General features: G+C 46.6%; 2 protein-coding genes across 4 annotated transcripts; both read right to left on the reverse strand.

The window, feature by feature from the left end:
* Positions 1–793: 793 nt before the first annotated feature.
* LOC118094293 (zinc finger protein ZFP2-like) lies at positions 794–14203 on the reverse strand. Of its 3 annotated transcripts, XM_060281701.1 has the most exons (4): positions 14094–14203; positions 12432–12456; positions 6305–6406; positions 794–4676 (listed from the first exon to the last, which is right to left on the reverse strand). In XM_060281701.1, the coding sequence occupies exons 1-4, from the start codon at positions 14115–14117 to the stop codon at positions 2644–2646; spliced, it is 2184 nt and encodes a 727-aa protein (XP_060137684.1). In that variant the 5' UTR covers positions 14118–14203; the 3' UTR covers positions 794–2643. The 3 variants fall into 3 exon arrangements, with proteins under 3 accessions (XP_060137684.1, XP_034990429.1, XP_034990427.2); XM_035134538.2 differs by lacking the exons at positions 12432–12456; positions 14094–14203 and adding an exon at positions 6978–7119 and having other exon boundaries at positions 794–4758; XM_035134536.2 differs by lacking the exons at positions 12432–12456; positions 14094–14203 and adding an exon at positions 6978–7125 and having other exon boundaries at positions 795–4676.
* On the reverse strand, positions 12464–14446 carry LOC118094679 (BLOC-1-related complex subunit 6-like). The gene has a single exon (XM_035135278.2). The coding sequence runs from the start codon at positions 14290–14292 to the stop codon at positions 13582–13584; it is 711 nt and encodes a 236-aa protein (XP_034991169.1). The 5' UTR covers positions 14293–14446; the 3' UTR covers positions 12464–13581.
* Between the last annotated feature and the right edge of the window lie 23 nt (positions 14447–14469).

Below are 14469 nucleotides of genomic sequence, written 5' to 3' on the forward strand. Positions count from 1 at the left end.
CTGTAGGTGAGTTTCAGTGTCAATGGGGTTTGTGAGATTCTAGAGCAGTATTTTGTATCCTGGGGATACCATCCCTTTGCCATATCCCTCTGCTATCAGGAGGTTTTCGAAGGAAGTCAAGGGCCTAGCGGCTGCTGCTTTTCCTGCTGGATTGTTTAAGAAGCTATGTAGTTGATGGTGTGTTACCCAAGGTATTTGTGTGTTCCCTATTCGTCTTGTATTTCTTGTGTTGGTATGTGTTTGTTGTTTTTGAATAAGTCTTTTAGACAGCGTAGGCCTTTGGCTTGCCAGGTTTTTATCTGGAGGTTTTGTGCTGCGTGTTGGAATAGTGGGCGATAGGCCAGGGGGGTTAGTGGGGTTGGGGATGGGAATAGTATGCCTACTTTTCCCTTCCATGTCTTAAGCATGGATTGTGTGAACCTGTTCAGTGTTGTAGGGATTTTCTTTAGTTTGTTTTGGAGAAATGGGTATGCTGTTGTGGGGATGTTTTCGATGGTGTCTCTCTCCAAGTGGACCCATTGTTTCGTCTCATCTTCTAGAATATATGTGCATTATGTGGCATACTTGGTTTGCGATGTAATATGATTCTATGTTGGGGATTCCCCATCCTCCTCCTGAGGAGGGGAGGTGCAAGTATTTGGGGCTTATTCTTGACTTTTTGTGTGAGAAAATAAACGAGTGTAGTTTTTTCTGCCACTCTGGCAGTCCCAGGGAGCAGCCTTCAGTGGTCCCTGCCTCCTGCATGGATGCCATTACAGATGTTCAAAGATAATAATAATAATAATAATAATAATAATAATTAATAATAATTAATAATAATTAATAATAAAAATAAAAAATAAAGAATACTGAAAGAAACCCAGCAACAAACAACAATAACTTTCCAGAAGGGGATGTCCTGTGCTGAGTTTGTTTTTCCCCCAGGGTGGTCTCTGGCACATGGTCCCCCCCCCCCGGTCCCGACCTAGCTGCCGGGAAGGTAGGCTCAGGGTCAGACCTGGGCTTGGCCACATGATTCCTCATGGCCTCCCTGGCCCTCCCGGTACCCTCCTATCTCTCTCCCTTGGAGGCGGTGGCTGTGGCTGCGGCTGCGACAGTGGTAAGCTGGTGCTTGGCTGAGTGGGGTCCTTTTTGCTTTCTGTTCAGTTCCGGAGACCTCCAGGTCTAGTAGCTCTGCTGGGCTGTCGATGGGGTGCTCCTGGTCCCAGCAAGGTCAAGGCCAATGGGGGCTCCTTGCGACCTTTCTTGTTGTCACGTTGGGCACCCCTAGTTCCCGCCTCCAATCGCGATGGTGGTGGCGGTGTGGGGACCAGTCAGGCAGCACAATTGGTGTTGGTGGTTCTCAGGAGCACCATGCGGCCGTGGCTCTTGCCATCTTGTCTTACCAGAAATCAGAGATCATTTTAATGACGCTAAAAGGGAATTAATTCTTGGAGTACCCCCTGTGTACATTTTCTCTTTGAAGGGCTAAGCTCCATACCATATCCCAAACCGCTAATGAAACTCCAATCAGCTTCAAATGCAGTTTGCTATGTGGCCATTTGAGAAACACAAATCTAAACCACCTTTAGGTATGCAGAATAACTCATGCTGTTCTCTGGATCAAGGCCAGCAAGTTTTGATCAGCTCAGCTGTCTAGATTTAGTTGGCAATTGTAAGTGTAAATGCATTCTGCTTCCAAAGAATAGACACAGATCAGAGTATCCAAAAGGCATAGGTTATGTAAAATCAATTGTCTTGAAACTGATTTGAAAAAAATGTTTAGCCTGATTATTAGCCCTGGTGTCAAAGTTAAAAGAATTCAGGGCAATTGTGTGGGAATTAAAAAGAGCATTTATTAGTTCATAAGGGGAGACATGGATAATAGCAGAAATCAAAATGTTACAAAAATAACTTCAGTTAGGAAGGGTAAAGGGTCTGGAGCATGCAATAAGAGTTTAAAAAGCTGTTCTAGTTAAATACTGGAGTCTTACATATGTTCCCAGATTTGCCTGGGCTCCTAAACAATACCAGTGAAAATAAAACAACAAAGTTAATGGGGTTTTTTTGTTGCTCACACAGTACCTTTTTAAGCCAATGATTTCAAAGCTTCCAGACTGAGGTGAGGTTTCCTTCCTACCAAACTGATCCAAGGAGTGTAGCAAGAATTGCTTACAATAATAAGGAAAGGCACAGTCACCCACCTCTTTATGAAAAGGCCTCAGGGAGCTTTATGGGTTTTTAACATTACATAGTTCAGTTTGAAAAGTGTGGCATACCATGTACAGATGTATGGTAAGATTTAAAAGCTGATTGAATAAAATCACCAGATTTGGAATTAATTTGACCAGCAAATGACACAAGACTTGGGACAACACAGGGAGCTGGACCAGCTTGACCATGAGGCAGCCATGTGGAGATATCTAGTACAGGCATGCAGGTACTGAGGGTGAGGAACATGTTTCAAGTGGAGAACAGCCCAAGCAGAATCTCCCACACAACACAAACACGGCCATATTTGCTGCAGGTGAACAAGACCACTTTGCACCAATGGATAGTCCTGCCATTTCTGTCCACTACATATTGATGGCTTGCTGGTTGTTCTATAGAATGAGTTCCCCAAGCATCCCACTCCCATTCTTTTGTCCACTGCATCCCAACCAATCACTTTAATACCACAATCTCCTCATTTTCATCCTGGCAACTCTGTCTTCCAATCTCCCCGCCTTCCCCCTCCAAGCTATCCTCCCCTTCTCCCAGCCAGCTTTGCCTCTCGCTACCGTCTTCACTGCCATGCCACTCCTGTCCCTCGCTGGCATGCTTCTGCCTGAAGTTCTCACCTATGATATTCTCCAACTCCTCCCTTAGGCTCTCCTCTCTGTCATCCTGCCAGTCTGGCTCCACAATCTCATCCAGACACTTCCCCCTCAGGCTTTGATCCTCATGGTCTTGGAAATCCTCCTCCTCGCTGTCGTCATCCTGACACTCCAGCCTCATGCTCTCGTCCCCATCATCCTGCAACCCCACCTCCACCCTCTCGTTGGCCTCGTCGTCAGGGTCATCCTGGCATTCTAGCCTCATGCTTTCGGTGCAGTCGTCCTGTGAGCCCTGCTCCACACACTCGTCCTCGTCATCCTGCCACTCTGTCCTCTCTGTTTCGTCATCCACACCATCCTTCCACTCCTGCCTCATGTTCTCTCTGCCGTCTTCCTGCAACCGCTGCACCACGCCCTCGACTGTATCATCCTGCCACTCCACCCGCATCGTCTCATCTCCGTCGTCCTCCCATTCCCGCCTCATGCTCTCGTCTCCTTCGCTCTGCCACTCCTGCTCCATAATCCCTATCCCATTGCCTTGCCACAGACTGTCCACTCCTCCTTCCACCCCCTGGTCCCCAACACCTTCCATGCCAGCAGCATCCCAGCCCTCCACCAAAGCCAACGTCTCTCCTCTCCTCACATGGGCTCGCCGGTGCTGGGAGAGTGCCGACTTCTGTCCGAAGCCTCTCCCACAGTATGGGCAGCGGAAGGGCTTTTCACCAGTGTGGGTGGCTTGGTGCTGAAGGAGAGCAGAGCTGCGCACAAAGCCCTTCCCGCAGTCAGCGCACGAGTAGGGCTTTTGACCAGCATGAATACGCTGGTGTATGTGATAGGTGGAGCTGACGCTGAAGCTCTTCCCACACTGGCTGCAGCAGTAGGGCCGTTCGCCCGTGTGCGTGCGCTGGTGCTGCAGGAGTGCTGAGCTTACGCCGAAACCTTTCCCGCACTCGTCACATTTGAAGGGTTTCTGGCCTCGGTGCACCCGCTGGTGCTGCTGCAGGTTGGAGCTCTGGTTGAACCCTTTCCCACAGTCTGGGCAGCGAAAGGGCCGTTCACTCATGTGGATCCTTTGGTGTCGGATAAGGTGGGAGCTCTCGGCGAAGTGCTTCCCGCATTCTGGGCACCCAAAGGGCCGCTCACCAGTGTGGGCACGGAGGTGGCGGACCAAGTCAGCACGAAGACGAAACGTCTTGGTGCATTCCCCGCAGGAAAACGGTCGTTCCCCAGAGTGGAAGCGCTTGTGTTGGGTGACCTTGGAGCTCTGCGAGAAGCACTTCCCGCAGATGGAGCAGACGTAGGGCTTCTCGCCCGTGTGGATCCGCTTGTGCTGGATGAGATCGGAGCTGTGGCTGAAGCTCCGCCCACACTCGGGACAGGTGAAGGGCCGCTCACCCGTGTGAGTCCGCTGGTGGATGATAAGGTTGGAGCTCTGGGAGAAGCCCTTGCCACAGTGAGTACAGCGGTATGGCTTCTCCCCTGTGTGAGAGCGCATGTGCTGGACCAGGTGGGAGTCTTGGCGGTAGCTCTTGTCACAGTGGGGGCATTTGTACGGTTTCTCTCCCGTATGTACACGACGATGCCGAACTAGGTGGGAGCTGTTACTGAAGCTCTTCCCGCAGTCAGGGCAGATGGTAGCTTTGGGCACCTTGTCATTGTCGGAAAAATTGTCTGTAGATTCTTGTTCCACAGAAATGACAGATTCCCCATTACTGGCCACATGCTGGGTAGTTTCCATTAGATGACCTTGTGCTGCAATTCCTTTTTCTTGGAAGATTTCTTGCTGCCTCTTTGCCTTGTCATGAATCCCCTTGTCTTCTTTCTGTATGCTCTGTCGTTCTGCTTCCTCTTCCTTATTTTCTTTTATTATCTCAGTATCTTCTGTCGGAATAATCATACCAAAGATTTTTACCTCACTGTCGGCAGCTGAACTCATAACTTCATTTTGTACACTGCTTTGAACCTTGGAAAAGCACACTATACATTTTAAAATAAATAACAATGACAAACGAAACCGCCACTGCTTCTGAGTCCCCCTGCTAGCAGCATCCACTGAAGGGAGTCAAGAGTTCCTTCCTCCAGCGGGCACTGCTAGCAGAGGGACTCAGGAGTGGTGGCAGTTTCACCAACAATATATTGCTGAGTGAAACCGCCATCCCACTCTGCCCTCATATGACGCAGAGGGAGAAACAAGCTGTATCGGCTCCTCCCTCTGCATATTTAAATGGCTTGACTGAGGAATATGCAGCTGCCCTTGCCTCAGTCAAGCAGTTAAAGGAGCCCCCAGCCCTGCGCTGGCTCCTGCAAGCCGTGGTGGGGTGGGGGCTCTGTGAAACTGCTCAGCTTAGGCGAGCATGGTTGCCGCTCCCCACAGCAAGCAGTTAAAGGAGCCATGATGCTCTGCCTGCTTGCACACGAGAGCCCCGGGGCTGAGCGGCACAAACAAGCTGCATTGTACCAGCCTGCGAGCCTGGGTGAAACTGCCTCAGCTCTCAAGGTGAGAGCTGGGGCAGTTTCACCCAGGGTCTCACGGGCAGGGGCCAATGCATCTTGTTTTTTCAACATAGCAGTATGTAGCCAAACCACGATGTTTGGCTGCCGATACACTGCAGTGTTGAAAAGCTGATATGGCCCAGCCTTAATAACACAAAGGAAATTGATACAAATCCTCTCCTGCTTTTAAACTGCCACAAAGCTTGCAAAATGAAGTCAATCATGGAGGCTATTTTGGAAATCAAAGAAACTTATTTACCCACAATTCTCTCATCACAAGGAAATGACAGAATTGTGGGTAAAATTAGAGCATTGAAAGAGAATGTAATCGATTTGTTAAAACCTTGATGTTTTTCTGTAGTATGTGGGATGAATTAGCTCAACTTTCAACGGTGATCACATAAAAGCTATGGGGGAGTTTGCTGCATAGGATTTTACTTTGTGCAGCTATTCAACACTTTTCAAAGCTAATCAGAGTTTACCATGTCTTGACTGAACACCTGCCTCCTCTTAGTCTTGTGTTCCATCAGCACCAGTCCCACACTTGTGGGTGGTAGACTAAAGCAGATTGCAAAACTAATTTCATTGCCTGCATAGTTTAACAAAAATGTTAAAATAGATCTATATAACTGACAAGTAGCAACTGAAAACTCTCCCACAAATTGAGAGAGAAAGTTGATGACATATCTTCGAAACGTCAGCAAAACGATAAGGGATGAAAATGACTTGCGTAATTTTGGTAGTGGATCAAGAAAACAGGAACAGGAAAGCAGGGTTCTAAATAAGGGGGTAAGACATCTCATTACAATAATCCAAATCAAGTTTAATTTCAAGGTTCCTTCTGGTAAACCTGGAAATCTGTATTTTTTTCTTTCTTTCCCGTTTATAGGTTTAAAGAAAGCTGTCAAGAGGTGATGGCTTGTCTAAAAACATCCCTATAACTTTGTGTGTGTGGAGGGGGGAGATTTCCTGATTCATTCAGTCATTATGCTGTGGAGCGTCCATTCATTCCTCACCTCTCAGTGTCTCTTCTTCACTGGAATCCTGGAGATCCAGGATACATGTTTTTTTTTCACGTTCCATAAGGGAAGTCACAGCAGCGTTAGTACTGGAGAATTCTGATTGAGGGGAAAGAAACAGTTTTGTATAGGGTGAGAGCATGCAAAGATGTCTACACTATTAAGACATGCAATGCTCACATGTGTAACCATGCCCCAGTACCCTACTGAGGCTCATAAAAGAGCAACCCCCGTACACATATTTTAGATCATCCTATAACACAAATTCCCTAGCATCTTACAGAACAGACATTCCCCACAAATCCATATCAGTAGAGACATATATACCCTTCTTTCTACGGAGCCTGGTAGAACAGTCGTAAGTTCCCCATATGACAGTTATTTTAAAAGAAAAAGAAAAAAACCCCAACCCACTCAACACCTCTCACATCAAAAATATTCCTCTAAAATTTAAGGATATTTTGCACAATAAAAGGAAAGCTGCCAAAGCTGAGTTGGAAGGGGGGGTCGTTTCTCCTTAACTTTCCCCACCCCGGTTCTTGCATTCCTGTCACCATGACAGTTTCCTGACTCCATTGCTGTTTTCACTCCCACCCCTTCGCCAGCCCCTTTCCCTTCACCCTCTGCTCGTACGATCCAGCGAGATGCTGCAACTGCAGCCACATCGAACCTTGTTCTTTGGCGTTGTCTCCCTTATGGGTCCCCTGAAGGCTTTGTTTTCATTAGTGGGCATGGGGATGCTGCTAGGTGTCTAGCTATGGAGATCGGCTTGCAACAGGAAGGTCCCTTCATGATTAAGCCCCCTCAAGAACGGTACTTCCTTCTGAGTCCTTTCTAGGCGTCGGACACAGTAGAAGCTCTACGGTTTTAACTCAGTCACTTCCCGAAGTTGGAGCTGTCATACGACCCTCGTTTAAGGAAACGGCTAGAGCACTTCGCAGCCCAATCTGATGATAATACATGCCCTTTATATGAGACCAAAGTTTAGGAACTGATTTCTGTTTTTGAGATTTTATTCCGGTAAATCCCGTTGCTTCCCACGTACGCTAAGCAACTGCTTGCTTTTGCATGGTCAACCCAGATTCCCCTTCTGAACTCCACTTTCCTGGCATGACAAGCTGCAACGTCTGCAGAGGAGGGCAAGCCAGAGGATCAAGGGTCTGGAAACTAAGCCTTATGAGGAGAGCTTGAAGGAGTTGGGTGTGTTTAGCCTGGAAAAGAGGCGACTGAGAGGAGACATGATAGTCATCTTCAGATATAGGCTGTCACATGGAGGAGGGAGCATGCTTGTTTTCTCCTGCTCTGGAGGGTAGGACTCGAATCAATGGCTTCAAGTTGCAAGAAAGGAGATTCCGACTAAATATTCGAAAAAACTTTCTGACAGTAAGCTGTTCAGCAGTGGAACAGTCTCCCTCGAGAGGTGGTGGACTCTCCTTGAGAGGTTTTTAAGCAGAGGTTGGATGGCCATCTGTCATGGATGCTTTAGCTGAGATTGCTGCATTGTAGGGGGTTGGACTAGATGACCCTCGGGGTCCTTCCAACTCTAACATTCCACGATTTTATGATTCTATGACGATTCGTGTAAAAAGTGTTAAAACTATAAGAGGGGAAAATGACCCGAACACTTAGGGTAGAAGATGGGAGCGCATGCCAATCCCCATACTTACGTTTCCGAGTCCCGCTACTACTGTTATACATCACTACACATCCAACAAATGTCAACTCACTGTCCATCTATTCTCCCCCAAATCAGGTACAATATCTCATTTACAGAAGCTAAGGTTTAAAAAGCTGCCGATAGCAATGCAATTCCAAATGCAAAAATGGGGGGGGGGGCGAGTGGTGTTCTTCTGGGACCAACAAAAGGTTTTTGACAATCCTTGCACTGTGTTTAGTGAGATATGACAAGTGCCCTAAACTGCTCCTGTAAAGTCTGCTCTGCATATTCTAGCATGTGCCACATCCAGTTCTGAGTCAGTCTGGAATTGGTTCTACATGCTGAACGCGCCGTGTCCTCTATCAATATCATTTGTCCCATGAAAACTATTTCTGCACCCCACGGGAAACTGAGCCATATTCTTCCTTCCTTGCATAATGAAGTTAACCTGTTACGAGCGTTGAGATGTACAAAGGAAGTTGCCTTCCACCCTTGCTCCATCTAGCTCAGTATCGTCAACACTGGCTGGCAGCATCTCTCCAGGTTTTCAGACATCTCTCCCAATTCTACCTGCCAAGGACTGAACGTGTGACTTGAGTAATAACAATAATAAAATTATTGTCGCGACCACTAAAGACGACTGAAAGTAATGTAAAAACATTCCAGGAATGTTTTTACTTTGCAGGCCATTGAACTAATTTTCCCCTCCCCCCTCCAAAAACTCATTTCCTTTGGTGTCGTGTTTTTGAGGGCCAGGGACTGTTGAGAGAGACCCCAGCACGGCTCTGCAAAAATCATAACGTATTTGGAAGCTCCAGAAAACAATCCCCACACCACCCCCCCGCGCACACAAAGCGCATTTCCACCTCGCCCACTTTAATGTTTGAGAAGAAAAAGTGGGGCGGGAATGGGAAATAACGAGAAACGGCGGGAGCAGCAGCATCTCGCCTCACACCCACCCCGCCCCCCCACCCGCGCGCGACCGACCCGTCAGCCTCTCAACGGCCGCAGCGCGCGCTCCGCCTGCCCGGGTTAACTCCGCCCCCCATTCAGGCAGCTTGGTTGATTTTCCCGCCTTAAAACAAACTGTCGGTGCAGGTGTCGCGTGCTGCCTGCTCGAGGCAGTTGGCCGAACTGTTTTAAACGACCAGTTATTATTACCTCATTCTTAACGGAGGAACGGACGGTAGTTTCTTTCGCTTCTTGTGAGCGTCTCGCTCCTCGACACTTGATGACGGCTGAACGTTTATGTTCCACGTTTAACGGACTCACGCCCCCACTTGTACTCCGAAGTAGCTATTATCCGGAGCAACTGCCACCCTCCCGCGCTTCATTTTTAAACACAGAAATGGCTCAGAAATCCCAGTTCTGCGTGAATAGGTTGTTCTGGTGAATCATCGTCGTCATCATCCATGGAAAAAAAGTCACAGCAATAAACCTGTCAAGTCTTTTAAGGTGGCCACAAAACTCGTATTTGCTGGAACATAGATAGTATTAGCTGCCTGAGCCCTTCTCAAAATAGATTTTGGGGCTCAACCCCTGCTCAAATAAAGCAGTCTGGTTCTATGCAAAAAAATGGGTGCTAGTGGAAAGCCACTCACTGTGTAACACCCTGAATGTAAGTAATAGCTAAATCTTAGCCTCTGTTTTGTTGGAAGTGAATACCACTTTTTACAATTGTGTGGCTTATTCCATGTAGCCTACACATCTTAAGAGGATTTTGTGGGTGCAGCCTGCATACCATCTCCTCCCAAAGTATCTTAGGATGTGCGACCAAGATCTGATGCGCTTTGCATCTTTCGCCATCTCCTTTATTAAGATTCAATACTGAAGATGAGCACACGCTGGCAGCACTCTTCATACCAAAATGCCCACAATGGAGTAGAAATAATTTAATTTGCTACTTATCAATGTATACCATGCAAGCCATACCAACAAGCCAGTGATTCAAAAACCCAACCGGATCCCTCCCAAGGAAGATCATCACCACCTTCCACACCATCTGAACCAAATGAGGCTGTGCAAGTGCTAGACCAATGTCTGGAGACAGTAATGGGCTGGTGGATGAGGGCCAACCAACTGAAGCTGAATCCTGATGAGGCGGACAGAGGTGTTGGTGAGTGGTTCTCATGTTCGGATATTGGGGAGACTATGTTCTAGATGGTGTTGCACTTCAGTCTCCAGCTGAAGGAGCAGATCCATAGCTTGTTTGAGAGTCCTCCTGAATCCAATAGTGTCACTGGAGGCCCAAGTGACTTCAGTGGTCAGCAAGGCCTGTTTCCAGCTACTGTACTGTACTGTGATAGCCTTGCTGCAGCGCTCCAAATTCTAATACACTTGCAAACAGATTACTGCAATCCACATGAGACTGTGCTTTGAGTCAGTTTAGAAGTTTCAACTGGTACAGAACACAGCCAACAGATTTGTGATCAGTGTATCCAGCTGGAATCATATAACACTGATTTTAAACAGAATGCACTACCAACATGCTTACTAGGTCAGATTCAAGGTTTGAATGTACAGTGGTACCTCGGGTTACAGACGCTTCAGGTTACAGACTCCGCTAACCCAGAAATAGTACCTCGGGTTAAGAACTTTGCTTCAGGATGAGAACAGAAATCGAGCGGCTGCAGCGCAGCAGCAGCGGGAGGCCCCATTAGCTAAAGTGGTACATCAGGTTAAGAACAGTTTCAGGTTAAGAATGGACTCCAGAACGAATTAAGTTCTTAACCCGAGGTACCACTGTAAACATAAAGCCCTGAGTGACTTAGTTCCCAAATACTTGTAAGAGCACCTCTTCCTATATCCACTGGTCTGGGCTTTGAGATCTGCTGGGGAGGTGCTGCTTGCGGTCTCTCCCATCGACAGGTAAACCAACCATCATCATCTGGTGACAGGGCCTTCCCAGTGGTGGCACCCTGCCTATGAAATGCCTTCCCTGAGGGTAAGGACAATGAGCTCGTGGCCCTCCAGATGTCATTAAACTAACTCCCATCAGCCCCAGCTAGCATGGTAGATAGTTGGGGATGGCATGAAGTGGAGTCCAGCAACACCTGGAGAGTCAGAGATTCATCATCCCTGCCTTAGAGGCTGTGTTGTCACCTTCATTCCTAAGTTTCCAATGCCATCTTGAGACATATATAGATATCTGTCTTCACTCAGGCCTTTGGGAAAGAATGGTGGGTTTTGGTCAGAGGCAGGGATGCTGCTTTCTGCTATAGTGGTGTGATGGTTTGAATATTATTTTAAAGTAGGAATTAATGTTTAAAAATAGTTTTTATTGAATGTAGTTTGGGAATTGCTGATCTCTTACCTGATGAAGGATAATATACAAATTGGTCAAATAAAACACTGCATTGCCCAGAGAAGAAGCCCTTCCTTATTAAAGTGCAGGGTTGTAGAAGATAAGCAGATATTAGCCTTCAAGCAGCCAGATGATAGAGATGAGAGCAGTTGGTACTCCCTTGTCATATCCAGCAATGGACAGCACCAGTTTCTTGTATTCTGCTAGACTCTAACTTGGTGAAACATCTCTTCTTTCTCTGTATCATTAGAATACTGATTTTGATAGTACTGTATACTTTATGAGGGTTCAGAAACTGGGTTTAATTAAAAGTGCATACAAAGACAAAACTAGACCACCAAATAAATTATTCAGCTCGTTGGTAGCTAGGCAACAATATTTGTTCCTGAGCAAACTTGCATCATCTAATCACTGTCTAAACCAGATTTTTACCAAGTATGTATGTTTAAAATCAGTCTCAGCTGAGACAGTTTTGTCCATGTGCAAATATAGCTTGTCAGCAAGGAAAACTATGTAGTTGCTAAGTTCTGGATGTGAGACAGGGGGCCTCCCTAAAATTTTGAGGCGAGATATGACATCTTCCTTGTCACTGCCCAGATTGAAATAGCTCACAAGACAGAATTAACCAAGCCACTCTATCACTGTTGGTGGGCAGGATGTCCTGTTTTGACTGATGATGTTGATACTAATGATCACTGATTTATTTATTTGTCATCTTTGGAGTCTCCTGTTCAAGTATTTTGAAACAAGTCAGAAGTCTTATGTGGCACTGTGTTTCCATCTTTCTTCTGCTAGTATAACTGCTTATCTGAAGAAGTGTGCATGCACACGAAAGCTCATACCAATGACAAACTTAGTTGGTCTCTAAGGTGCTACTGGAAGGATTTTTATTTATTTATTTTTCTTATCTATGGTTTGTCAAGTGCAGATGCCACCTTTTAATTTCATCCAGCCCTTGGGCTTTACCAGTAGGCTCTTTATTGCTCCCCACCACCATCTCCCTGATGGGTCAGCAAGGAAAGTAGCCAGTTGGACACTGTTACCAGCCGGTGCTTCAAGCATAATCTAACAGCAGCGCACAACACCCTCTCTTCTTTACAAACAGAAAGGTGGCATGAAGAACAGCTAGTATCTTGCAGAGGTTAAAAGCATTGTCCACCTACCTTTCTTGTTCCACTGGAAGAATCCCTGCAAGAAGAAAGCAGTTATAGTATTATTTTCAGTTATAGTATTATTCCTGTTAGTAAGCAGATCCCAACCTACGTAGCCAGGAGCTTCAGGAGATGGCAACACCCGAACACTAACTTTTTGAGCATTTCAATATACTTACTCATTTATTGTATTCATTGCACAATTAATGATTGTGTATGGCCCCTGGATTTTTTCCCCTGTGGGTCATTGGCCCTGGTTAGAAAAAAGATTTCCCACCCCTGGCTTATTAAATGCTAGAACCTGCATTTGAGACAACATGGAACATTCTTTCAGGTCTGTTGATCATTATTTGGGAAGCTTACATAGATGAACATTTAAGAATATAAGAAGAAACAATGGTAACAAGTATTGGGCTCACAGCTTCCTTAAAATCACAACCATGCCCTCAACAGCCCTGTCCCTTAATCCAAGATGCATTAGCAAGTCAAGAAAAGACACTCTATAATTTCTCAAAAGACCCTCTACTATTGCCCTGTATGAATGAGACACAAATTCTATAAAACACATTTTGTGGAAATTCAGGTCCAACAACTTGAGCTTTTTGAAACAGAAGTTTTTGAAACCCAACATCAGTGAAGTCAGCTTGAACAACACATGAACATAATTTCCTGTTTTTTAGCTGCAAAAAAAGCTGTGCACCCATTAGTAGCTGGCCCACACATAGTTCAGTCCGTTTTTCCAGTGTGTGGGTCGTCACTCCTCTGGGACTGATGAGAGAATCAGGGTTGAGGTCCCATTAACTACCTTAGGCTGAAAAGAAAGCAGCACTAGGAGATGAGGTGTTAGGGTCTTATACGGGCTTGAATCAGCACAGGTGGATGTTGGAATCTTGGTGGGTGAGGAAAGAGGGGCTCAATGATTGTTTAAAGAAGGACAGGCAGGCCCCTAATGAGGTTTCTAGAGTTTGATCTAGTAACATTATCTAGGGACAATATTTTATAAAGTTTGAGAAACACTGCCATACTTCATTTATTATAGTGCAAGAACACATCCACATAGTTTTCCCTTTTTGAGTATGAATCACAGTAGATCAGGTATCAGCCCCTGCTTCATGCCCCACCAGTCAACAAATTAATTAGTTGTGTTTTTTTTAAAGAGGCACTACTTGCAAAGTGCCTCAAAGATTTCCAGAGTCCTCTTAATCTCCCGGATTTGTTTAGCGAGCGTATGGACAGGTTGCATGGAGCGGTCCAACTCCTCACACCTTGCCATCAGAGTGTACATCCCTTTGATGCTCATGTCCACAGATTCACCCAAGCTGTCCACAGCATCCCGATAAGTCTGGATGTACCCCACACTGAGGGCTGTCATGTTCTGGATAGCGCTGTTCAATGCTCTTAGCATCTGGTCCACCTTCTGTGCCACATCCCTAGTGAGCCTTTCCAGATCCCTAATCACCTGTGGGTCAATTGGAGGTATATCTGCAGTTTTGCCCCTAACGGACAACTGTGATGACACTGATGATGAGGAGGTGGGTTCTGTGTCATCCAGACTGCCACGGGAGCTCATCTTGATCTTCATCTGCAGGTTGTTGGCCACAAAGTGTGTCAGGTCCCCATCATGGCTCACTGTCCCTTCTAGTTCCAAAGCGCTGGATATGGTAGCCCTCCTACCTTCCTGAGCCTTGGATGCTCCATACACTTGGCTTATCCCATCCAGGCTATGACTGTCCAACAAACGGCCTCCAGCCATCCTTTCGCGGGCTGCCACCCGGAGCCTCCTGGATTCTTCCCCAACCACAGACGACGACGAGGAGGAGGAGGACGTTGGGGTCTGTATATGCACCTGAGCCATTATGTGCTGTCCCTCCATTACGTAATATAGCAAGAGGATCTAGGATGCGAGAAGTAGAGATCAAGATGCAGACGCTAAAGGAGGAGCTTCGGAGGAGACAAAAAAAGACACCAGAGTCAACGCGCAAGAGGGATTCAAGTTGCCCATTTCCTGCATCTGTGCACCAGGTGACCGGTCGACGCCTCTAATGGGCGG

The sequence above is a fragment of the Zootoca vivipara genome, chromosome 13 (assembly GCF_963506605.1).
Source record: "Zootoca vivipara chromosome 13, rZooViv1.1, whole genome shotgun sequence".
Lineage (NCBI taxonomy): Eukaryota > Metazoa > Chordata > Lepidosauria > Squamata > Lacertidae > Zootoca > Zootoca vivipara.

Bases quoted from the DNA above. Each gene is read 5' to 3' on its own strand.
- LOC118094293 (XM_060281701.1), bottom strand. From the start codon at position 14,117: ATGGAGCATCCAAGGCTCAGGAAG. The intron at 12,457-14,093 runs GTAGGAGGGCTA...TTCTTCTTGCAG, and splicing joins AGCATCCAAGGCTCAGGAAG to GGATTCTTCCAGTGGAACAA. The intron at 6,407-12,431 runs GTAGGTGGACAA...CCCCTCAATCAG, and splicing joins CTTCCAGTGGAACAAGAAAG to AATTCTCCAGTACTAACGCT.
- LOC118094679 (XM_035135278.2), bottom strand. From the start codon at position 14,292: ATGGAGGGACAGCACATAATGGCTCAGGTGCATATACAGACCCCAACG.